At 39.7% G+C, this 26,389-nt stretch overlaps 1 protein-coding gene across 11 annotated transcripts; it reads left to right on the top strand.

Annotated features, from left to right (window-relative positions):
* The first annotated feature begins 270 nt into the window (after positions 1-270).
* ppip5k2 (diphosphoinositol pentakisphosphate kinase 2) lies at positions 271-24,967 on the top strand. 11 transcript variants are annotated; one of them, XM_079735730.1, is made up of 32 exons: positions 271-549; positions 990-1,277; positions 3,231-3,426; positions 3,719-3,809; positions 3,913-3,998; positions 4,400-4,554; positions 4,885-4,986; positions 5,084-5,245; positions 5,962-6,083; positions 6,260-6,361; positions 6,455-6,541; positions 6,649-6,724; positions 6,808-6,917; positions 7,216-7,301; positions 7,401-7,526; positions 7,884-8,005; positions 8,391-8,573; positions 8,830-8,971; positions 9,196-9,419; positions 9,720-9,847; positions 10,160-10,274; positions 10,866-10,973; positions 11,602-11,718; positions 12,513-12,686; positions 13,622-13,795; positions 16,219-16,293; positions 17,027-17,099; positions 17,771-17,890; positions 20,494-20,556; positions 23,263-23,403; positions 23,485-23,583; positions 23,684-24,967. In XM_079735730.1, the coding sequence occupies exons 2-32, from the start codon at positions 1,107-1,109 to the stop codon at positions 24,199-24,201; spliced, it is 4,248 nt and encodes a 1,415-aa protein (XP_079591856.1). In that variant the 5' UTR covers positions 271-549; positions 990-1,106; the 3' UTR covers positions 24,202-24,967. The 11 variants fall into 11 exon arrangements, with proteins under 11 accessions (XP_079591856.1, XP_079591858.1, XP_079591861.1 ...); XM_079735732.1 differs by lacking the exon at positions 20,494-20,556; XM_079735735.1 differs by lacking the exons at positions 16,219-16,293; positions 20,494-20,556.
* Positions 24,968-26,389: the final 1,422 nt, after the last annotated feature.

Below are 26,389 nucleotides of genomic sequence, written 5' to 3'. Positions count from 1 at the left end.
ACGACTTCCTGTAAATACTTTCAAAGTAAAACACCTTAAAAAATACACACGCGCACAAACAAAAGCTTGCACTTACACTTACGCTTACACACACACACACACACACACACACTGATCGATATTGGTAATGGATATGTAATCTTTCTAAATTGCGTGTTAATAAGAGAGAAGATGGCCCTATTACTTTGAAAAATGGAAAAACAAATTCCCGGAAGCTCAATTTGGATTGTACCTAGCTTGTCACAACAATTACTAATCCGTGGAGGAGAGGAAGACATGTCGTACCAGCACTGGATTTGATACCTATCGAAAACACGGAGCAATTGCTATTCTATTTTTTAAACCAAAGCATATGGTTAGTCTCAATTTCTAGCAAAGAACATATCCGGTCGTATCTTGTGATATTGCTCTAAGTCATCTGTTCAACTTATGCAACTGTGAACATCAACAACGTTAACGTTAGCTAGCATAGCCAGTATACAATCAATCGTCAAACCAACAAACTCTCAGTTTGTTGGTCTCTCAGTGGTCTCAGTATTCAATCCCAAGGTAAGGAGAAATCTGACTTTATTCTATATTCATAGTATTCATCCCTCTTACTTTGATTTTAAAGTTAACCACGTGTGTTATTCTGAAGGAAGTGGCAGCTATAATCAAAAATGTCAACTTGACATTACCCTAGGATAGTCCTATGAGCATCGTGCCAGTCAAAGCTCATTATAAATATCATCCACATCAACATCGACTATGTACGATCTATGATGTATCAGAATCGACGAAGATGAGCGAGCTATTCTGCAGTGCATAATAGTTGTTTGTTTCAATGAAACTCCTGGTTAAAGGAAGAACGCTAGTATCGCACAATGCTTTCTCTGTAACTCTTCTCGGTCACTTAATGAAAGACCTGAGTGAACCTCAGGTCTGAACCTAGTGATTCAACCCCTTGTAATTGACTTTAAATCTTTTCCTTTTTTTTTTTTTTACTTTAGTGAGTAAGACAAAGGTTGAGCCTTTTGGTCCATGGCAAGAGAGAACCAGAGGCCATGTCGATGTGAGGATTTGTGAGAAGTGCAATAAATTGGGGATTTGGTGTTGGAGAGAGAGCCATGTCCTCCGGAGCGGAGCCCCCTGACAACCTGGAACATCCACGATTTTTTGTGGGCTGTGATGACGCCGAAGGAGAGGAGCTGGTCGATCCTGGGAGAGTCATGGGGTACGACTGTCTCTACGAAGATGTTGAGGAAGAGGAGGAAGACGACGATGAGATGTATGACTCGGTAAGCATTCTCCTACATGACTACTACCCACGTGGTGCTAACCCAATGTGAATCTTATTTGAATGAATTGCCTTCTGAAAATATTGAGTTAAAATAAAGGTTAAATTAATAAAACAATTGCCCTGGCAACATCAATAACAATCAAAACCCTGCTTCGGCTTGCATTGCGTGGCATTTGGAGACTGGGTTTCTGAGGAAACCATGTTAGAAATGGCCCTATTGCATACAAACCTAAGCCCTGTTGGAGGTCATGTTAAGTAAGCATGAGTATAACTGTTGATAACAACATACATGTGGTTGAGCTTCAGCCGGTTTACGTAATGTGCAACTTGGAGTCCTCCTATAAGGGGGGGGTGGCATGATAACTGGCAATTTTGGTATTACTACACCAAAATAAGTATAAAGCTCAGAAATATATCCCGAACCTGAAATAACGCGCTGTATTATTACCAGGATTTAGACCTGACCTGAGAAAAGGGTGAGGTGCACAAGGCCTAGAGCTGAGAGTTGCACACTGTCTGTATTTCCTTTTTTACCTGTTCTACCTTGTTTGTTTGCGAAATCTGTCGTATTTGTTAGCTTAGTATTATGTTTTGGTTCGTGATTAAGGGACAGAATTGTCATCATCGTCTCATCAATCTATAGTTTTCAATGTGTGTGGTTATGTTGTATTACTCTATAGTGGTGGCCTACATTTGCCGTCTCCCCACCGTGTCACTGACCGCAGTTGCATACTGCAATAGTTCTGGAGTCAGTGAGAGAGTGTCGAGACACATTTTAAAACGTAAATTAAATGGTGTGAATTGTGCACTATGCCACCACAGTACAATTCCACGGAAACTCTGATGCCCTTAGTTCAGTAACAGTTGGACAGTTCCAATGACAGATGGAAGTGTGAACAGGGCTTGCCAATGACAGGCCAGGGATTAGAGTCTGTTGCTGTCGTTCTGCCATTTCATAAAACAAGATTCCTCATTAATAAGGAAACATATTATGTTAAAACCTAAGTTCCAGGTCAGCTAAATCTGTGATTTTCTTGTTAAGTCTTCTAGTTTTTTCTATTGGCAGCTGATGTGTGTGGTGAAAGTATAATATATCACAAAATGGTAAACCATTTATCTTTCTCAATCTGGCTATGTTTTGAGGGGTAGGATTAACGTTGTCCTTTCTATTGGACACACAGTATCCAATAGTAAGTCTTGTTCCACTCTACTGCCCTTATATAACCCTAGTCACAGGCTGTGCTCTTCTCATATACAGTCCTTTCTGGTTTCCTCATGTTTATTTTGTCCCTGCAAATTTGCTTTCCAGGCCAAGGTGTACAGTTTTGAAAAGTATAGTTCAATAAATGGGTTAGTGGGGTGTTCGAGGCGTGCATTTTTGTTTCACGTTTTTAAAAAAATGTTTTTTACTTCTAGATGAAAAGTTGCAGCACTTTGTTGTAATATCCACCTAAACAACAAGGTGTATCAGTTCCAAAGATACCACTGTCATTTAGATTCTCGAAAAAGATGGTGGTGGTTAAGAGGTTAAAGTCTGGCAACCATAGATGTTAACGTTTGTTGATTTGTAATACATCAGCCAATGACCCCATCTACTGGGCAGCACTTTAACTATTCTTAGTTATGCTGGAATATAGAGGATGTAACACCATCTCAGTGACTGTTCATGTTGTAGACATCTTTGTCCTGCTAATGGACAACTAGGATAAATCAATAGCTCCTGTATCAGAGTTGATGGTCAGGCAGACAATGACGATTGGCAGGATGTTGACAAAGTAATTACAAGTTATTGTATACTACAGAACACATTCCATTATAATGCCAGCACTCTTTTTTTTTGTGTGCTCTTTTTGTGTAAGTAAGAATATTGTTTCACCATGCCTACATTTACCTGATATCTTTTATCAATCTGTTTAAATTTAATCAAACAGTTTTTGTTGTCTTCTTTCAGCCACCAGAGAGGCAGATAGTGGTCGGCATTTGTGCAATGTCGAAGAAGTCCAAATCCAAACCGATGAAGGAGATCCTGGAGCGCTTGTGTCTCTTTAAGTACATCACCGTGGTGACTCTGGAGGAGGACGTCATCCTCAACGAACCTGTCGAGGACTGGCCCCACTGTGACTGCCTCATCTCCTTTCACTCCAAAGGTAAGGGCCCTTGTTTGTCCATCGAGATCAGATCCCCCACTGTAAGTGAAAATGCGGTGGAAACACAAACTGAACATACAGGTATAATTAGTCATAATGAACATGACGACTACTAAGCAGGTACCCGATGGTTAATGTTTTTACTTTTTTTGTGTCTTATTTATTTGCAACATCTCTGACTAATCAAGGAAACCTTAGAGCCAATTGTTCCCGTTTTCTTTGTTATTATGGTTTGATACCACACAGTTGAACACAAAGGCTGAACGATAAAATACATTATTGATCCCACTAGGCTTTCCTTTGGACAAGGCCGTGGCTTATGAAAAACTAAGAAACCCGTTTATCATTAATGACCTGGACTTCCAGTACTCTATTCAAGACAGGTGAGCTTGTTCAGTGGACATAAAGGTCAGTCCATTGTAATGTGATTTCGGGTCTTGATGACATGACTTGTCTTATTTGTTTATCAACCAACATTTCCTACAGGAGGGAAGTGTACAGAATACTGAAGGACGAAGGGATCCAGCTACCTCGCTTTGCTGTGCTCAACCGAGATCCCGCGAGACCAGAGGGTTAGTGGGGGTAAAAAACAGAAGTCATGGTTCATAGTCATACAAATATGTTAAATTATAATTTGTGTTGATTTGTTTTTCCATTAACAATAACAATAACTTCAATAACAATATAATGAATACAGTCATATATAATTATACAAAAATCTATAATAGCCCTTTCAAAGTACCTGAGTTATTGCCAATATTTTTCACCAAACTTTTGGTCGCATCATGCAAATGGAAGTACGATAGACATCAGCTTTCTGTCTGGCAAATTCAGAATGCATCCTGAATTATCCATTTTATAGTCAATGCACAAAAGGCAAAAAATAAATAAATTGTGTATAGTTAATATAGTGCATGGTGTTTTAGGAAGTCGGCGGTAAGCTAGAGCACTAACTACTGTGTCACCTCCTCAGAATGTAACTTGGTGGAAGGGGAGGACCATGTTGAAGTGAACGGGGAAGTCTTTCAGAAACCCTTCGTGGAGAAACCAGTCAGCGCTGAGGACCACAACGTTTACATTTACTACCCCACCTCGGCCGGGGGCGGCAGCCAGCGTCTCTTCAGGAAGGTACACAAGGCTTACCTTGGGCCAAATCAGTTGATTCTTTAAGGTGCTGCTGAAATTCCGTCTTCATTGTTGATACGGTTTTGTGAGGCCTGCCTCCAGAACCGTAGATATACACAAGTTTAGCTTTACAGAATTTAATATTTATACATGGGCTTAAAGAACATGGTCTATTGCATGTATGGCATGTTGAAGGCTTTAATGATTTTAGATATTTTGGTTAAGGGGCATGGAATCGATGTAAAAAGAAACAGAAATTATGAGGTGACTCATTTTGGCCAATATGCTTGCTTTTTTTTTTTCTTTATTACATCCAATATTTTTCCCATTTAGATTGGCAGCAGAAGCAGCGTTTACTCACCGGAGAGCAATGTCAGGAAAACAGGCTCCTATATTTATGAGGAGTTTATGCCAACAGATGGCACTGATGTCAAGGTACGTCTCTATTCTAGATGTTTTTCTGAGATTGATGAATGAGACAGAGTAATGGCAAAGTCTGATAATATGTGTTAATGCCTGTGTGTGTTTTTAGGTGTACACAGTGGGGCCTGACTACGCCCATGCTGAAGCAAGGAAGTCTCCAGCCCTTGATGGCAAAGTGGAGCGGGACAGTGAGGGCAAGGAGGTTCGGTATCCGGTCATCCTCAATGCCAGAGAGAAGCTTATTGCTTGGAAAGTGTGTCTGGCTTTCAAGGTAAATCTGTTTGGTAAATACCTTTCGACGCATTTAGTCTTATCAGATGCTACTTTCTAAATAAGGCTTATCACTCGAACAAAAAGGTCAGTGTTGGAATTGTAGCTTGTTGCCCTGGAAAAGGATTTGCAAAGGTGTGTTCACGAATGAATGCATACAAAGTCAATGCAAAGACCCGAATAGATGCAAATTCTTCGGCGGCGCATACGGCTCGACTGGTGCAGCGCGAATGACGCTGTTCACTCCTGACAAGCCTTCTAGCCTTCTAGAGCCAAAGGTCAGCTGTTTGATTCAAACAGTCACCGCTGTCCATCTCATTGGAGGCACTTTGAATGGGTTTTGCTCATGCAGAGGAGGTAGCTAGCAAGGTAGCAAGGAAACAAGGTTGCTGGTAATTTGCATGACTGTTAGGCATGCAAATAGCTATGATGGTAGCATTTCCTGGGTGCACTGGGTTTCTCTGTTTATACTGGGGGGGACGTGTGGCCCGCGTCACCCATGTCACTGAACCTTTGCGAGGATAGGTACTGTACCTGTTTCTTGTGCGTAAATGGATATCCAGGTGCTTGATCTGTTGATTTTGTTGGTTGGTTTTTAAATGTAATCAATATTGTCCACTTCTCTTTTTTATTCACTTTTCAGTGAATAAAACACATTGGCCTTGACTTGTTGGTTTTTGTTTATATTTGTATTTTCATTTTGTTTGTTCTACACAGCAAACGGTCTGTGGTTTTGATTTACTGCGTGCCAATGGACATTCGTATGTCTGCGACGTCAACGGGTTTAGCTTTGTGAAGAACTCAATGAAGTACTATGATGACTGTGCGAAAATCCTTGGGTAAGAGTATTTTCTTTATTCTTTTCTGGCATTGGAATTCATTGAATGATCATCAAGATTTGACTTTGAGAATCATTTCAAATGTGTTACAAAAACCAAACATAATCAAACCATTTTCATTCCATTTGATAAGAGGGTGATTGTTTTCAAATATAAATGTGGGGGCTTGCTTGCAGTAATATCATCATGAGGGAGCTGGCTCCACAGTTCCAGATTCCCTGGTCCATCCCTCTGGAGGCTGAAGACATTCCTATTGTCCCTACTACCTCTGGTACCATGTACGTAGCCTATGAACGATCCCTTCATGGCTTAGTGTGTCTCTGGCTTTCAAACAATGTTTAAATTATTGCCTTCCTACCAAAATACCTTAGGATGGAGTTGCGTTGTGTCATTGCGGTCATTCGCCATGGGGACAGAACCCCAAAGCAGAAAATGAAGATGGAGGTTCGCCACCAAAGGTATTCTGCATGAACATCTTAGCTATAAGCACTGCGCTTCAATACACAAGTTGATAACCAACAAAATGTTATGTATCTGTAATGGTGTTTTGTTGTTTCTCGTTAAGGTTTTTTGATCTCTTTGAGAAATGTGATGGGTACAAAACTGGAAAGCTAAAGCTGAAGAAGCCTAAACAACTTCAGGTGCGACGATACTTATGATACTTATGATGTTTATGTTTGTGATTAATATGTTGGTTGATAATGTTTATTGCATACATCTACAGGAAGTGCTGGATATTGCTCGACAACTATTGGTTGAACTCGGGCTCAAAACAGACTGTGAAATTGAAGAATCCAAAGCAAAACTGGAACAACTCAAAACGGTCCTTGAAATGTAAGCATGTCGTTTAAAGACATTAAAGGGCCCCTGCTTTACCACCAGGTATCAGTGTGATTAGCCATTACTAGACGTTTCACAATCTGACAAGTGTGCATATCCACCTAGATACAGTCTACTGGGTAGGCTGTTAGACTGATCTATTCAGCATGCATCTGGGTGGACTCTCCTACTTGTGATGTAACTAGTTCCCTGTGCATGGCAGATTTGATACGCCTTGTAATGCCCAAACACACTCACACCTAGTGTTAAAATGGAATGTTTTAGTAATTATTCCACACATTTTTTATTTCAGGTATGGCCATTTTTCTGGCATCAATCGCAAAGTGCAGATGACATACCTTCCCCATGGTTGCCCAAAAGCCTCTAGCGAGGAGGAAGGTAATGGATTCCTCGTCATTATTCCATCAAAAAGTTTATTTCTATACCCTTTCATGCGTTGCTTTGAGGCTCCATCTTGGCTTGTGCGTTATCCCTCAGATGTGCGGAGGAAGGACCCATCTCTGCTGCTGGTGCTGAAGTGGGGAGGGGAGCTGACCCCAGCAGGGAGAGTGCAGGCGGAGGAACTGGGCAGGGCCTTCCGCTGCATGTACCCTGGAGGACAAGGTAGGCGGGAGAGACACTTTGTTCAGTCATTTAATGCTGGGGCTATATTTTGCTGTTCAGGCTGTGGCTATTTAAATTCGTCACACTCAGAATTTGGGGGCGTGTCAAGAACGTTTGGTCGATGTTGGCCGATAACCCAAAACTACCCGTGATGATAAATGTTTAGCGTTAAACCTATAGACAATTTGAGTTAATTTAATATATATATAACTTCTTTATTACCAACTACCTTCCTCGTCGTCATCTACCGTGTGTTGTTTTAGGGTTTTGTTGGTCTGTAAAGAGCTTTAACCACGACAGCTTCCACACATATTGCTGTCGTTCTTTGTTAACCACGCGTTCAACGGTCTTGGTCAGGTGACTACGCAGGGTTCCCAGGCTGCGGTCTTCTGCGCCTACACAGCACCTACCGCCATGACCTGAAGATATACGCGTCGGACGAGGGCAGAGTGCAAATGACCGCTGCGGCTTTTGCGAAGGTCTGTTCCCAGTTCCTCTCGCATTCTATTTGTTTTCATTGCTGTCATTTCTCCCTCCCTCCGAACATGAGGTGTGTTGCGTTCATGCTCCTGTGATTGACAGGCAAGATGGATTTCCCGAACCCATCAGGGAGGAGACGCCCTGATTTTTCCGAAATGAGCCCAGAGCCTGTAAAATCAATATTGTATCATACAGAGGCAGGCAGAGTCAACTAGAAACAGAAACTCTCAGAGCACATTCCACTCAGCAAAAACCGACAGGCGACAATGACAAGTCTAACAAATTGCACTCAAATGATAGCTCTTAAATCTTTCCTAAAGGGCCATCATACATACTGTAAATCTAGAAATACTAACCGTGTGTCTTTGTCCATGTGGCCCATAGGGCCTGCTGGCCCTGGAGGGGGAGCTCACACCCATCTTGGTGCAGATGGTGAAGAGTGCCAACATGAACGGGCTGCTGGACAGCGACAGCGACTCGCTCAACAGCTGCCAACAGAAGGTCAAGGCCAGGCTCCACGACATCCTGCAGAGGGACAGAACCCTAACCCCCGAAGACTATGAAAAGGTATTTAGATATTCAGCTCTCATTTGTGGACGCATGAAACATTTGTCTTTAGAATCGACATGACAGTTGCTGGGATGACAAATCCAGATGAAACCACAATCCAATTCTAGGTCGTGTGGACGAGAAAATCGTGTTTTTCGACCAGTCGAAAGCAGGGAACATCATTTCATTAAAGTGTGTGGAGGAGGTATCGCCATAGTCATGCACACATTGGTTTGATCATAACACTGTCTTACGGCAACGTTTTTATTTCCAGCTGGCCCCAACCAATGGCGCATCGTTAGTGAAATCCATGGAGATGATCGAGAACCCGGTGAAAACCTGTGACAAGGTCTACTCCCTCATCCAGAACCTAACGCAGCAGATCAGACAACGGATGGAGGACCCAAAGTCAGCTGGTACATCTCAATTAAACTAAGAAATGTATTACTTTTCTGCATTATGTAAATTGTTCCTCTAAAATGTATTGGGCGTGATTTGAGTAGCATGGTCTTTTTCTGTTTTCTGTTTCTTTTTTGGTTGCAGTTGGTAGTGGTGCGTTGAAACAGTCATCAGGAGCATTCAGTTAATACTTGGAATGTTTTCCTTCCCTAAACCTGTTTTTGTGTCGTTTCTTCACCAGACATCCAGTTGTACCACAGCGAGACGCTGGAGCTGATGTTGCGCCGTTGGTCTAAACTGGAGAAGGACTTCAAAATGAAGAACGGACGTTACAACATCAGCAAGATCCCGGACATCTACGACTGCATCAAGTATGACGTGCAGCACAACAGCTCCCTCAAGCTGGACCACATGATGGAGATCTACCACCGCTCCAAGGCCCTGGCCGACATCGTCATCCCACAGGTAGGCCTCTGGGGGCCATTTTCAGAAGTTTTCTCCTTGAGCTCTGGGAATCAGACGATTTTATAGATGTGTTAACATTTATTTTGGGTTCTTTGTCCATGAGCAAAAATCCACATACACCTTCTTTCTTATTAGGAAATGGGAGATGAAGACAACAATTTACAAAAAAAACAATCCAGAGAGTTTTTAATTTATTTTAACCTATATTTATATTATATATATATATAACCCTACACCAGACGTATACTATACATGCTCCCTGGTGTGAATGCTAATGGGACTATTCTAAATCTGTTGTAGGAATATGGCATTACTGAGGAGGAGAAGCTGGACATCGCTAAAGGCTACTGCACACCTCTAATTCGCAAGATCAAGTCGGATCTCCAGAGGACACAAGACGACGACACTGTGAACAAGCTGCATCCTGAGTAAGAACAAGTATTCAAGCATAGTTTCCCTAAACTAGTGAAAGGTTATTTCTTGGAGACTGGAGCCATACAACTTTCCCACAACAAAGAATATGTACCACGTTTTTTTGGGCACTGATTTCCGCCTCATTTATATTTGGTTACATGTTATTCATAATCATGGATATCTTACAATGTCAACATGTTATTGTTCGATGTTACATGCCCATGGTAAAATAATTGTCTGGAAAATGCTTTAATGTACAAATTGCATAGAGTGGCTTAATATAATAGTTAGAATTTTTGTACATAATTGAGGGTAGACCGTTTCAGGTATTCTCGTGGCGTGATGTCCCCCGAGAGACATGTGAGGACCAGGCTGTATTTCACCAGTGAAAGCCATGTCCATTCGCTGCTGTCCATTCTGCACTACGGACCCCTTTGTGACGTAAGCCTTAGTTGGTGCATCGGTTCAACATGTTTTATTTCACGTCATATGATCCATCTATTCATGCAATAGCCTGCAATTGGTGATTGAGAAAGGGATGCAACATTTCTCTTAGGCAAACTGATGCTTATTTTATTGCTGTAAGAGCTTTTTTGTTTGTGTTATTTTTGGGGAAATTAAAGTGAGTACAAATTATGCCACAGGCTGCTTTTATTGCGAAAGTTGCTTTTTAATGATCCCGCAGACGCAAAAAACAGTACCTAAGTGTCCAGCTACGATAAACATTTAATGTTCACAGTTTTGCAACGGAAAGTGTGACTACCACACACACATTTCTATTTATCAAATGGGCAAAAACATTGTGAGATGACGATGTGATTTAAGATATTGATGATGTAGTGACATTTTTTCCATGCATCCCTAGAGGTTGTGATTTTGTACAAAATTACATTGTTACATTTGAGTGGTCAAAATAATTGTCTATCCATGTGGGAACTGTTTATTTTACTGTTTGTCAGTGTGTGGGAGGGGGTTATATAGATGCAATTCAACTTTCCAATTTGCCGTACGTTTTTGCATTTTTCTCTACAGGAGGCGAAGGATGATCAGTGGAAAACTGCCATGGATTATCTGAAAGTCGTCAGCGAGCTGAACTACATGACCCAGATTGTAATCATGCTTTATGAGGATCCCAACAAGGTACTGCATCATCTGCTACTGTTGATTGGATTATGTTTAATGATTTATGCTCAAAGGGCTGAAACCTCATTGTTTTCCACTGGTTTATCATAATTATAGGATTACTGTTATTCAGGTACTTCTGGTTTTTGGATTTTATATTTGATCATTTTTCCGTCTCTGTGACATTTCCTATCCAACTCTGGGCTATTTTTCCACACTTCTAAACTACTATTCACAGCACAATGCAAAGCCAACAAGAAGGAAATCAGGCTTTGAGTGAGTGTGTTTGTGCATGTGTGTGTGTGTGTGTGTTATATTTCTTCCTCTCCTCCAAAGATGAGTTATTGTTATGACAAGCTATGTCAAATTGAACTTACTTGAAAAGTAATGTGGCCATGCATAATTGTTCTGTGCTCTTCGTTCAACTACATGAACACGCAATTTTGAAATGTTATATTTAATGTTACAATGTTTAATGTGTGTGTGTATATATCTAAACGGCAGCCTATAGACTGGAAAGCAATTGTGGCCATACCAAAACATATCTTTTGAATTGAATATGGAAATAAAAATAACATTGCAGCCTGAGGCTCTATTCCATTGTGAATGAATGAAGTGAGTAACTATGACTCCCTGTTGACTACAGGACCCCTCTTCTGAGGAGCGGTTCCACGTTGAGCTCCACTTCAGCCCAGGGGCTAAAGGCTGTGAGGAGGATAAAAACCTCCCCGCTGGCTTTGGCTACAGGCCAGCATCTCGCGAGGTAAACAGCTATATTCTAGGGACATGTAACATATATATATATATATATATATATATATATATATATATTTCAACCATTATGTCTGGAAAACTGTCGGCAAAAATAAACGGACTTTCAAACAGTGTAGCAGGCGCGGGGGGATTATGATAAGTGAGTGGACATTCTGTAACGCATCCATGTTTTGGAGACGTTTCGTGTTTGAGGTTGTTTCCCTGTTCCTTCTCTTCTGGAGAGAGTTGGTATCCAAAACCAAGCTGTTGCGGTGCAACCGCACACCGTCATGTTATCAAAAACCAACCTGTATCCAGGTCCCACGGTGCATGTAAGCGTTGGCTTGTGGCGCCGACTGCTGTCGAGATGAATGATCAGTTCATATTACGGATAGCGATCATTGTAAAGGGCTGATTATGGTTCCGCGTCGGGACCAAGCAGACGCTTCGGTGCAGTCGTGAACCTGTTTTGGCTCTGTGGCAGGTTTGAGTGAGCGGACCAATCACGGCCCTCGCTGCTGCGTCGCCTCGACGGATGGTTACAATTTTTTGGGAGGCGCACGTCAGGCCCTTGCGGTGGACGCAAGGAGGGTCCGCAAGGATGTAATGGGTCCTCAAACACCCTTGCGTTGCGTCAACGTGGAGCCGTAATCAGCCCTTTGGTCTAGGAATGTAGACTTAGGAAGAGGAATGCGTCGAGAAACCTCAATTGTTCAAACAAAAACCGACGCCTTTGTGTACACTAATTAAATTGAATGTTAACTCTTGATTGTTGATGCAGATATATTTTTCCTCACCCACCAGAATGAGGGCCCGAAAAAAAAAGCCCAGGCTACCGACAGCGATGAGGACGCCAGTGCTGCCAAGCGTGACGAGCCAGACCGGGCTCCGGTGAACTTCAGACCCCTTGTGTCAGACCCCATCTACATCCACAGGAAACCCAGCATGCCCCGGGCCAAAAAGATCGGCTCCGTGGAAGTAAGTGACTGATTTCATTTTCAGTTTGACTTGATCAATGTTGAAAAGCGAACGGTTGGTGTTGACCAAGTACGACATCATCCATCTCTCCATCTTTGGTTTTATTTAACCTCTTACTAACTTTCGATAGTCATTTAAGTCTATATATGTTAAGCATTACAAAATTGACTAATATGATTTAAAAGAGTATGAATTTCTAGTGTACTTGGTTTTTGAATAAGGTTTGGGAACACGCACGCACAATCATACACAAAGGATAATTTAAAGGATACAACCTACTCATAACCTTTGTTGATATTTTCTATGTTGGTTTTTCAGAATTGGGGGCATCTATGGTGACTTTTATGTGCTTAATTGCTTGTCGACTGTTTATCTAAAGCTCAAGTTTGACTTGTTACCATTATTAAACACTACCACACACAACTATGTGTGTAAACAATGTTTATGTGCATAGTATGTAGTGTAAGTTTTACTAGCATCATCCTTTTATGGAACTGTTCCTCACTACCATTCATATTGCAAATGTGTGGAATAACTCCTGGAAAAATGAACCTTCTTAAAGGTGATAATCCTTCCTCTGAAAAATGTTTTATACAATGTACTAAGGACATACATGACCAACTAAACCTTTTTTGATCTGCTGCAACTCAAAACAGTGTTAGCCCCCTTAGGGAGAGATAACAGGGTGGTTTTGTAAATGCAAATTGTTAAATGTGCTTCTTGAACATCTTCACTTCTCGGGTATTAATCGGGTATGAGCACTTGACTGATCTTTCTGAACTGATGCTGAAAACGAATGCAAATGTGTATGCTCACAGCCAGCTACTAGGATTGATAGATTGATTTTTCATGTTTCATGTATGAGGCGGCAACGTGTTTTATCCTGTTATATGGCATGACTGTGTGCTTTGTTTTGACCCCTCTCTCACTTCCAGGAAGAGAGTCCACTGAGTGTCTCTAGCCCAGACTCTATTGGTACCTGGCTTCATTACACCTGTGGTGTTGGTACTGGGCGTCGAAGACGCAGATCAGGGGACCAAATAACCTCTTCCCCTGTCTCCCCCAAATCACTGGCTTTCACATCCAGTATTTTTGGCTCATGGCAACAGGTTTTTACACCCTTTAACTCATTACCATCACACTCAAAGAAAATCAAAGCCGACTCGTCTTTTGCACGTCTGTGCTTAAGGGGAATGAAGCTGTCTCAAGGACTTCTAATCAGCAGATCAATGTAAAGGTGCTGCCATGTTTCACTTGCAACCAACATGCTGTGCAGTTCAAACATGGCATCATGCAGGCAAAAAGAACAGCTTATTTCACATAAGAGTTTTTGTGTCCCAACGTACAGCGTTTGTGTATTTAACAGTGGCAGGTACAATCCCAATGCCTTGGTTGCCTTAAGGCAGCAGAACAGGGATCTCTCCTTGGATTTATTTATCTTCATGTATACTAAAGATACTTGAAGTAATCGCCATGGACTAGGATTAAATTAGGCATTTGATAATCTTCCCCCATTTTTGTCAGCTTCTTAACCATGTAGCTTAGTTACTCTTTACTTTATATTCTGTATGTATGTAAACATGGTCATTTTAAAGTTCAAGGCTGTTTATCTTTAGCAATCAGTAAAACACTCTTCTTTGGCATCCAAAAATACATTAAAATAACTTTTGATCTATCAAAAATAATAAATTAGTGGATTTATGAGATTAGATTAATACAATTTTAGTTTTCCTAAAGGATCCGTCAAACAGGATGTTAATTAATCCCTGGTTTTTAACTTGGTTATGCTCCAATCTTCTTAAGATTTCTTAACATCTGTTTGAAAAAGGATAAAAGTCCATCAAACAAATATATATTTATATATTGGTGACGTAATAACAACAATGGACCAACACATCAGGGAAAGTAAAGCATGGTTGCTTTGATGATTGATTATTTCAGCTATAAAACGATTTACAGCAGCCAGCAACTTTAAATTCACCCCAAATCATCAATTTGCTTTATTTTCCTTTCCTGTCCTTCCTACATATTATTTCCTAGCTCATAGCATATTAGAAACCAGTCTAATTGGTTTGCTTGTATTCATCTTTGCGTATACTTAACATAGAGTTCTTTATATTCATCTGCTGAAACACAATTAGTTGTTCCTTGTGACAGTTTTTGTTGACTGGCAACGTGATATAGTTTTCTGTGCTTTATTAAGGTACCATAACAGCCATGTCTCTTTTAATCCTTGAAAAGATTGTTTAGGTCTTTCTGTATTGTGTATTGGTTATTTTTGTGACCTTTCGTTCACAATTATTATTTTTTTATATCATCTTAAAAATATCTAATATATATTATAGTTGTATAGTTGTGTATATACAACTTTGTCTAGAAATTGTTGTTTGTTGTTTGGCATGCCTCTAAGGTCCAATACTTAATGTTGCTGATTTGGCATAGATGTTGATGGTGTTGAATCGATTGACGTTGAAGTTAAATTTGGCCTTGACAAACATTTCTTTCTGCATTCTCTGATTAAACCTATAACCTTGATGCATGCACGGCTGTCTGCCCACTTTTGCTCATGAAAATTAACATTAACACCACCAATCTGTATGACTTACCTTTTTAACTTTAATTGGTAGCTGCCCATATTTTATACTGAAGCAGTCACTGTCAGAGGGCGACTTGGCTTAATGGCGCTTCTTTCATTGTGAAGCCTTCTGGTTGATGTTCTGTGTGTTGGAAGGGTAGCCGTTATGGTGAAACAAATGGTTTTGCAACAAAATCCCCCATTCCCCTTTAACTATGATGTTATCATGTGCACTGCATCTAGACGGCTACTGTTTTAGTCTGAACATTGACGTTTTTAACCAAGTTACATTTCATACGGAAAGTATTCAGAGTGCATCAACACCATTGGATGGTTGCAAATAACATATATAATCCGTAATGGTTAAAACCAAACTTGCTATCTGGTTGGCAGGAAGGTGAAACCTTGTTAGGTCATTCTGTGTGTTATAACCTGTGTTACATGATTTTATTATTTTGCTGGTTTTATTTATTTCTTTCATTCCACTATTTCCATCAAGGCAAACAAAGTTTGCTGCATTAACAGTGTTGTTATTTCTGCAATGACCGATGCAGATAATGCTGTAGATCCTATTGGTTCTAACTTGCTAGTGAGATGAACATTGGTCCCTGTCTTATGAATGAATGAAAAGGATACATACACATACTGTGTATGTACTGGGTGTTTACCTCCACTCGTGGATGATCTTGGGACTCCTTGCCTCATCAAAACAATGAGAGCTAAAATCACATTAAGAAAATACCCCCACACACTGGCCACACAGCAGAAGGAGCAGATCAGAAGGCCCTTTTGTACCAAGAAAACACAAAAGGCCAACTTCCTAGGCAAATATTGGTGTGTTAACTTTACTTATATGAGGACATTCATGCCGTGATCTAAATAAGCAGACTCAGTAATGGGTAGGAAAAATAACATAATTTCAAGGCAAATGAACTATAACTGGAATTTCCTATTCAGAATCCAGTAGGCTATGCACCACTCATGGAGGCAAGACATGAGAGTCAGGGCCAAGGGGCTGCCTTAGCCCTTCAGGTAAGTGCTTTGATGTGTAACATTTAGCCTGTTGTTTTACCCCCTGTGTCGCCTTCAGGCATTCAACACACAGGTAGCTCATGACCTTAGAATTCCTTCAGTCAATTAGGATCACTGTGGAGTTCTGTGGAGTATCATTCCCCCAAGTTTCCCATCCGTGTGTGTGTAGCCTGACTGCAGAAGTATTATTTTCTGTTTGCTAGTGTTGTGGCTAATGGGTGTTTAAGGAGATCCCTTGAATTGGATGCCTATAAACGTGTTCAAACCAAGTTTTTGGACATCCAATTTGCATTGTGATGGGGTAAACAACAGCCAACAAATTCACAGCGCTATGGCAAGTCCTCAGCTTTTAATTTGATTTGTAGAAATTGTGATGTCTATGGGTGTTATTTTAAAGAAGTTGCAAGGATAATACTCAAATGGGTCATTCTCGACTTCTGAAAGAGGGATGACCAGAGCTCAAATGAGAAGGAAGGCAAACACATGATCCCTTGTTGTTTTTCCCCAAAGGAGTACCTTTCTCTCACCCATTCTCATGCCTGCAGTGCCATACATGTTTTATGAGGATGAAGATGCATGTCCCGACTCCTCCCCCCCCCCCCTCGCCTTTCCTCATTATTTTTCACTTACTAACTTTCATCCAGAACATTCATCTTAATATTTCCCATGTTTTACTTGTAAACCGAGCTTGGTTTTATAGGTCTGACGAGTTCTTGTACGCTCTTCTTGACAGATCCTGACTGAAAGTGGCCATCTTCAAAGACCTGGCAGACTTCACTCAGATGTCAAGCTCACTACTGGAATCGGTAAGTATTCAATGGATTCTATAGATTAGCCGTATTCTTAAAATAGTTAGGAAAAGTTAAGAGTGTGATTTTTGTTTCATGTTTCTTATTATTTGCTATCTGATGAATGTTCTAAATACACCTTTTGTCTTTGCATCAAAATCTTTCCTAATCTGAAACTGAATAATCTCTTACTAAGCAAGATTTTTGCCACACAACTAAAGGCGATGAACGAATCTGAGATATTGTAGTCTTGTCTTCTGACCTAAATTCTTCCAAAAAGACATAAGTCTTGCCGTTAGGTAATACAATATACACTTCATGTAGTTAATTCTCTTTATTTAACATATTTGATTAATTTCATGTTAAGTGATCACATTATTAAACCTTCCGTATTATCAGATGCGGAAGGGAAAAATATATAAACAATATTAAAAAAAATTAACAAAATTTGCAAAATGATGTGGCCTGAAGACAAAATGTACTTTTTTAGTAAGAGTAGAAGTAATATTTATTTTCGTACTTGTGTTAGAAGTATTTAATTACCCCCTGTATGACATCACTGTCAAATGCAAAGGAACTTGTAAGGCACGTTTGTGGCAAGAATCTCATGAAATGCATGATGCATGCGTTCCAATAGTGTGGATTTGGCCCACAAGGTTGCTGTATGTATCTTCTCTAACTCTCATCAGGGGCTCATTGCGCTGGTCTCTTTAGCAACATGGTGCTCGGGGGCTCCTCAAGCGCACCAAACCTACAAGATTATGCTCGCGCGCACCGCAAAAAGCTGACCTCTTCTGGCTTCTTAGATGGTATGTGCAGACACGCACACATCTCTTGGAGGAAAAAGATCAACAAATTATTTTCATAATCAAAACAATTTCAATAGTGCATAGATTGAAAATACATTTTGCTGTAATCTGCATCGTATTCCCCTCATCAATTTGAGTCCGTTCATTTGGTCAAAGGATTTTTGTTATTTTGCCGTTTTTAGTACGGCTTTTCGTTGTGGCCGCTATGCCTGGTTTATCAAATCTTCTGTTATGATTTTGGACATGATTTCTGAAACGGTTGTCATCATTGTTTTTCTCTTGTGTATGGTCGTGTACAATTTTAACTAGCTTGAGCCTAGAATTACCTGGATATATGTGTAGTTATGCTCATCAATAGTGATCTCACAAATAACATTATTGATCAATAGCAATAAAATGTGATCAATTCACATTATTGATCTTTATTTTTTTTCATAAAGGCTGTGTTAAGCAGAATTTATGCGCCCACAAAATATACTTCATAGCCATCGCAGAAAAGGTATCTGGTTTGCTTTATTCCATTTTGTGGACCTTACTGCTTTCTTAAGATGCTTCCAGTTAATTATAGATAGAAGATCTTCAGCAATCATGATATTTTCTGCTCACAGAACGATGCTTTGACCTTACTTCAAATGGACGGTTGTCATGACGGGGAGTTTTTTTTGCAGAAGTTATTGGACAATCGACATGAATAGACAGCCATTTGAAGCATAAACAGTACATTCAAGAGACATAAAAATACAATCTAACCCGGAACAGGCATTCAACCAACATGTTCGGGCAAACACCAAGTTATAAAGAAAATGCATTGAGGGCTCTAAACTGGCAGGTGTGATGGAAGACTAGTATGATGATTCTCCTTTTTGAAAGCGGCCACTGTTCATGGCTAGAAAATGCAACAGCGCTGTCATCTGGTGTTGTTGAGTACACCACTCACTGGGGTTCGCTGTTTGGACCAAACTAAGAACGTGATCCACAACGTTTGACCAGCCTTAACAGATTGATATGAAACCTAAAGGCCCCCGATTATACTTGCAACAAATTTAAATGATTTCCTACCATCTCGGTATCGTGATAGCCTCTGCTTGAGCAGTGCTGCTAAAGCACACAGCTCCTCGCAATCTCAGCGAATCTTGGGATGAGTGGGATGCAAGGGTCCATATTTTACAGATGCCAAATATTTACAGATACCAGATGCTGACGTAGTCCTTCATGTGGTATATTTGACCACCCTGCACACACTGTGGCGATGCAAACCCAATGGTCCTACGTTTTAATCGTAGCCGTCCCTTTTCCCTGTGCGAACATAGCATTTTCCAAGTTGACCACATAAGTCTCTTGAACACAAAATGATTGCAAAATAAGGTCCAGTTTGAAAAAGTTATACTTTAAGTATGTCAGGGCCAGGCTAGATGGGTGTTAATGAAAGTTAATATTGTGTAATATAAACCTCTGTGAGCATAGTTAGGTTATGGAATATGCTTGGGAAATGGGTTAAAAAGAGTGTGAACCTTGGAATGCTATTGCAATGGTTCAATTCTGAAATGTGGTGTTATAGTACTTGAGTTGATTATCAACTATAAGAATGGCCAATGATTCACCCAAAGGTGGCCATATAGTAACAATTCAAAATATTAAAACCATTCTTCAAAACATCATATTTGATTGAAACTTCACATACGTCCTCGATTATTTTATCTGACATTAAGTATGTTGTTTCAGTTACATTTGTGTTATTTTAAGGATTCCAATAGCATTGGAACATTATTACAGACTGCCAAATTCAGTCAGTTGCTGAATTTCCAGGCATTGTGTTAGTCATGGTAAATTCTTGTTTAGCTGCTGCAGTCTGAATTAGCCTTTCAAAGCCCTTTGAACATCTTGCGGTTGATGCAGAATTGTATGAGTAATGACGGTTTGTTCCTGGTTTACAGCACTTTACTTGGATAAAGTGTGAGGTTTGCTATCAGAACTTTACAAAACTATGCCGCGGTACCAGTTGAATTCAAGGAAAATGTATTCTTTCGTTATATTGTCTATCGAAGGCTTTTGTCGAAAATCAAATAGGTTTTGTAATGGGAAGAAACGGCTAGCTAGGTATAGATTTATAGCACACGTTAAGTCATCGCCTAACCCTGTGATTCTTTCTTTGTTAGGTATGAGGTAATGTTACTGAGTTCTCGTTATTGACTTTTTGGCTCCCTTGCAAATCGAGGTAGTTGTTCCTTAGATTTATTTGTCTTTTGTCTTTAATATGTGGTTGTGTTATGTTAAGGCTTTTGTTTGTTATTGCTTGAATTGTTATAGATATTGGTTTCATGTGCTGTGCTGCAAATCCCTGCCCTGTAGTGGTTAGATGTGGTGTGAAGGCAAAGCTGAATTTAGTAGTAGTGGCTAAAACTAAGGTCAGTTGGAGGTTATGCCCTTTTTGTGAACTTTGTGTCAATTTTAACCACTCTACTCTGGCTGAAGTTACCTTAACAAAGCTCATTACCGCTTTCCCCTTTCTGCATGCCATTTAATACTGGATTTTTATTTGGCTTCTAGTTATTGTTTCTGGCTAGTCTTTGTACATTTCAGTTGCCTGTCTTTCTCTTTCTCAGAAGCAACGCGCAGTTCTGGCGTAAAAAGGTTTTCAATATCATTTGCGAGACACCCAACCAATGGTATGTTTTGCTTTTTGTTAAATAAGATGCATCTTTGTGTTAACCCTTTATTTATAATTGGCTTTTCTTCTGCCGTGATCCCTGAGTGTCAATACACATTTTTGGCCTGTTGCATCTCTACGCCACCGGGACACAGTCAGCCTCTTGAATTCATGAATAGTAAGGCCTTTGTTTAAAGAGTCAAAGAGTGGCAGGCAAGACAATTGTGGGCTATGACAGCCTCAATTATTTAGAGTTATTTTGGTTTTTAAAAGGACTGGATTTTCTCTCTCGTATTCTGTGCTGTAACTAGGTACGTTTAACTTAGTTGTGATGGTAAATGTAAGTAGAAAAAGCCTTTCAATTATGTTCTGATAATACAATGTTTGTTTGGAATTCTGGTTGATGTTGTTTGTTATAAAACATTTCAATTTATTTTTAGTGTGACAATTATATTCAAATTGCATTGCATTATATCTTTCTATGGCATTTTTTATATCAGTTGTGGTTTCTAACATAACATCTAACTACTTTTCATGAGTTTGTTAATTTTGAGATCTATTTTTGTTTTGTTTTGATCTGCTTATCTAAATGGGTCAGTCTTATCCAGTGTGTTCTGTGGTAAGTGTTTTTATCATGTTGCATTCATTTTATCTAGTATTCTTCTCATTAGTTGTATTAGTGTTGATTTTAGTCCAAGCTCTTTTTAATAATGAGTTTTTCATTTAAAACATCAATGGTGTCCCTCCCCCTCCTTATGTAGATGTACAGATGTTTAAAGGTATGCTTTCTTTAAAATGATTGGAGTCCTTAGATCTTAGATAAGGGAGTTGTTTTCTCTGATACAGAGGTCCATATTTCGCAACCCAAATTTGGGTTTTATAAAGGAATCTGATCTAAATTTGGTATCTTGATTCACAATCTGGCAGACACAGCCATATCACAGAAGCTGTCTATATGGCCATAATGTGTCATTATTTCAGTGAAATAAGTCATTGAGCTTTTATGTTTTGTAATCTGGGAATTAGTTTACCCTATGGCTTAAACTGGTATACAGCAGCTTCGGAAAAATGTTTGGACCCCTTCTACTTCTATTCAGTTTGTGACCCTCAATCAAGGCACAATGAACCATAATGAGGACTAAACTATTTTAGACATTTTTGCAGATTTATTAAAAAAAAATAGTGCTTTTCCAGTTGACCTTTCCTTCCTCTTTATGAGGCAATTTAGAATTGAGATTGCTACTGGCTCTCTCTGGCCAATCAAGGCATCTCTTCCCTGATTGGTTCAGGGAATTCATCTTGCCTTTCAGTCACAGGTGCGTCAAATGCAAAACTTGATGATGGTGGAGAAACATAGGGGGGGAGGGGGCTTTTTATTGGTTGAGTTCATAATCTGATCTCTTCTTTTTCTTTCTGCTGTCTTGACAATGCTGAAACCATCATACACTTTTATTCAGTACTTCGTACCACAATTACCTTCTTTAGCTGCAATCCCAGCTTTGAGTCTTCTTTGGTCAGTCAATACAAGACTTAACCACATGGATTCGGGCAGTTATTTCCATTGTTCCTGCGAGATCCTCTCCAACAGGATGATGAGTGTCTAAGCTGCCATCTTCAGGTCTGGTCTATGATTGCTTTGGTGGGGCCACTGAAGGTCCTTCACAGACCTGGTCTCGGCTATATTATTTGGGTCGTTGGGCTGGAAGATGACCCTTCCGCCCCCAGTCAGATGTTGTGTGGACCCTGGTGCAGGTTCTCTTTAAGGGTCCTTCTGTATTTGGCACTGTTCATCTCTTTCAACTCACCAGAGAAGACCTACCTCATGCTGCCCTTTTGAGGGCCTTTTGGTGAACTCCTGGCGGGCTTCCACATGCCTTTTACCTCAAGAGGGGCTTCCCTCTGTCAGGTTGTCCTTCTGGCAGGTTTTTCCGATCTCTGCAAAGATCTTGTGAAACTGTTAGAGTGACCATTTGGTTCTTGATCAAGTAACTACTTATTCAGTCCTGGGGCCTAATCTTATGGTTTTATACCCTTATATAAATTCATAGTGCCACCAATTTATAATGCCACGACTCTGAATACTTATCTAAAATAGTAATTTCCGATTTATTGGTATAATTGGCTATTTGCAAATTAATTGATGGCTTTTATTGTTAGATGAATGGCTTATAATCAATTTGATTTCAAAACAGTTATCAATTAAACATGCAAAACAAAGAAGTGTGCAGAAAGGGAATGGGTCCGAATTCTTTCCGAAGATACTGTAACTGCTGAGTACTGCGGTCAGCCTTGTTTCATACTGTTCAGATAATACAATAAAGTTTGTTTGTTTATTTATGTGATGTAGTCTTCATCATGTTTATTTCATTACATTTGTAGTTCTTTGTTTCCTTATTGGTTGTCACAGCCTTTATTACTAATAAGGTGAGGTACCCTATATTTGATATATAGGAAATACTAACACAAAAGTAAATCTATATAAAATGTTGCACTTAACTTAAATCCATTTCATTTTAGGCGCTTCTGTAAAAACCTGAGCTGTAGGGAATCACAAACCCAAAAATATACATACAAAATTGCAGAGCTTTTGTATCTTCAATATATCAGATAATGTAATCATAAATAAAAAAAATGCCTCTGATTACCCCAAAAACTAATTTAATCGAAAGCCAGTTTTGTTAACTTCCTTATGACTACACTAAGCAATGTTGCTGTCTCCCTCTAGGCTTTGAGCTATACTCCATGGTTCCATCCATATGTCCCTTGGAGACTCTGCACAATTCACTGTCACTCAAGCAAGTGGACGATTTCCTGGCCTCCATTGCCAGAAGCCATACCTCCGACTTTGATACCTCCACATCCACAGGTTTGAACCATTTAAAAAAAAAAGGCTGGTTTCTATGCTCTTGTTCAGGTTGTTTGTTAATATAATGCATTTTGTCTACAGTTGCTGGGAAGAAATTTTCTCTCAACACTTACACGCCTGCCAAGGTCCTGCCCTGCCCTTTCACTGAGGGGAAAAAGACAATGGAAAAGGATGCCAGTGGTAACTAATGCTTTTTATTATTTTTCCATTCATGCATCATTTGTATTATCATCAGAATGTTATTTCGATTTTACTGAAATGTTCCATTCATTTGTTGCAGTGAGCGGTCAGGGAATATCAGGGAAATCCTCCCACTATAGTTCCCATGGTTCTTCAGAATCAGGAAATGCATCACAGGATCCCCCGGCCGTGTGTGGCCCAGTTTCTCCCCAAACTACTAAGGAGCAGCAACAACATTTGACTGGTTCTTCGTCTCACGAGCAGGCCAGTAAAGACTTGTCGACGGAGAGCCTCCCAAAGAGCACGGGATCAGGGATCAAAAACACTGTAAAGTGTGACACCCAAAGCCACAAAATGCCAGGAGAATCGGACCCATGTAAAGTGGCAACAGAGCCTGATCCCCTGGATTTGCGTGGTGCGCGTTCAAAGTACTGCGAAGGAGATGGTAACACGTGTACAGCTTTACCTCAGAGGGCCCGGGATTTTGTCGGTAGTAAAACGGTGCTAGGCAAGACTTTATCACAGAACACAAACGATGAAGCACCTTCAGAGACTTCTTGTTCCACGGTCAAGTCTGTAGGCAAGGAGACGGGAACATCTGCTGGTCGGGAGGTTTAACATATCTTCAAATACAACTGAGGTTTCCAGAATATTACCCTAATGTTGTATAATTCAACTTCATGCAAATTTTCCTGTAAATACAAAGATTTACACCTATTAATTTTGCCATGTAGGATATTTTCTCTTCAAGAGTACTGATTCCTCCTATACACGATATTTCTTAGAATCCAGGTGGGAATGTATTGACACATCAGTCAATCAATGTAAGTTCATATTTCAACTATATAAAGTGATGATGCATTGCATTATAGATTGCTGTATTTGTGCATATACATATATAAACATATTATGTAGTATTCTATACATTATGTGTATGTATACTATACATTATGTGTATGTTTACATATACATATTTGTGTATATGTATATACACATTTAGAAATATTAAAATATCAAATGGTTCTCTGGAGATCTACAGTCCAGAAGAAAAGATGACTACTCATTTGATTGTAAATCTTGCAAGTGAATGTAGCCTATGGTTTGTATGTATATTAGAAATATGAAAACATTTTCAAGCCAAAAATCGATCCAAAGTACCCTTATTTTTTTTTACCAGGGATCTAAACCTAGATGAATACAGAATGTTTTATTAATTAAACATTTAGGTAGCAGTTAATTCTAAGCTAACATTTTATGTACTTTATTTGTATAGGTGCCCCTTGTTTCTTCAAGAGTTTCAAGGTTCTTTTGACATTTATTTTTCCTGAAGTGAGTTAATGGCTCATGTGCCAGAAAGCTAGGGCTTATAAATTGTACATGTATGTATCAGCATTGCTGATGTAAAATTTGTTTAGATCATTGCACACAAGATCAATCTTCAATATGTCTTTGCTGTTTGTCCCTGCTACTGTGCCTCAGATCTAAAATTGTCCAATTTAAGTGGCTCGGTGACAAAGGTTGATTGTGTGGGACCAATTAACTCACGGCTGTGGACAATCCAATGCAAAATTAGAAATCCTGGTATATTAGGACTAATGATGTCCTGAAATGTACCCATCTCTGAACCATAAACTCGTGCTACAGAAATCGCACATCTACTCAGCATTCTTTTTTGTAAATATTGTTATACTACAATGTAGACCATATGAAAATAAATGCACAGCAATGTCTGGGATTCATCTTGCTCACCCATTGACCCTGAAATGTTAATGTACTTTTAGAACATACCATTAAACGGTCGAACCGCATATCATGATTTAAGAACTTTCTGAAATCCTCTCAAATGAAATGCCACCACAGAAACATGGTCAGCCATTGTGAATGAAGTTGAATATTCTCACCTCAGACTTTCGTTACTCCCCTGTAAACAAATTAATCTATATTGCTTACATCAATATTTAAAGAAAAAATGAAGAGGCAATGTTAATCGTAAAAGGCACATAATATCAGTGTTATGTTTAGAGAAGTCCTACCTGAATAACGTGCATTTAATCAATTATATGTTATTTGAATTGAAATGGGTCCGATTATTTTTATTTGAAAAAAAATACCAATCTGGATAAGCATGCGTGCCCCCTTTTAGGTGGGTAGACTAAGTGAAGGTGCCTATGAACCCATATTCGTTTTTTATGTCTTCCATGATCTTGAACATAATAGTCTATACAATGTTTCGCTGTTACCAAAATAATACCGTAACTTTATATAACGAAAACAGTTGTATATGCTTTTTGAAAAATCTTATTTTCCAGTGTCCGCCAAACAGTTTGTGAAAGATTTACTCTGCTCCAAACTCAAGTGCCATTCGGTTCATGACAGGAAGTTAAGTTGAATCAGGGTTCACCTAGCCTTTAATGACCTTGCCCATTGTGTGCAAGGTCTTTTAGAAATCAAAAGAAGCAGTTTCGTCAAATAATCTGGCTCACTTTAACCTCCGTCTCTTAAATCTTCAATGATCCTAGTGTATAGCTTGGGATCATTCTGTATGTGACAACATACTACTGAACAAGGTCAACTAGACCAAAAACCTCTGTATCCAGAGTAGGGAGGGATATGCTTTTCGGTAACTGCTAATCATCATGGGCTGTACTTGTTTTGTGATGTCTGTAAATGTCTGTCTGCCTGTGGCAGAAGCAGCTCCGCTCTATAATGGATTGATCCCTGGGCAGTAGCCTATATAACCTTGATGGATACTCAAGCGTAGCTTTGATGGTGAGAAGGTTGTTTAGAAGGGGTGTGCTTACTCCGT

The sequence above is a fragment of the Pollachius pollachius genome (genome assembly GCF_949987615.1).
Source record: "Pollachius pollachius genome assembly, chromosome: 4".
NCBI classification, from domain to species: Eukaryota; Metazoa; Chordata; class Actinopteri; order Gadiformes; family Gadidae; genus Pollachius; species Pollachius pollachius.
Note: the sequence above shows the minus strand (reverse complement) of the source record. Positions and strands in the feature narration are given on the sequence as shown.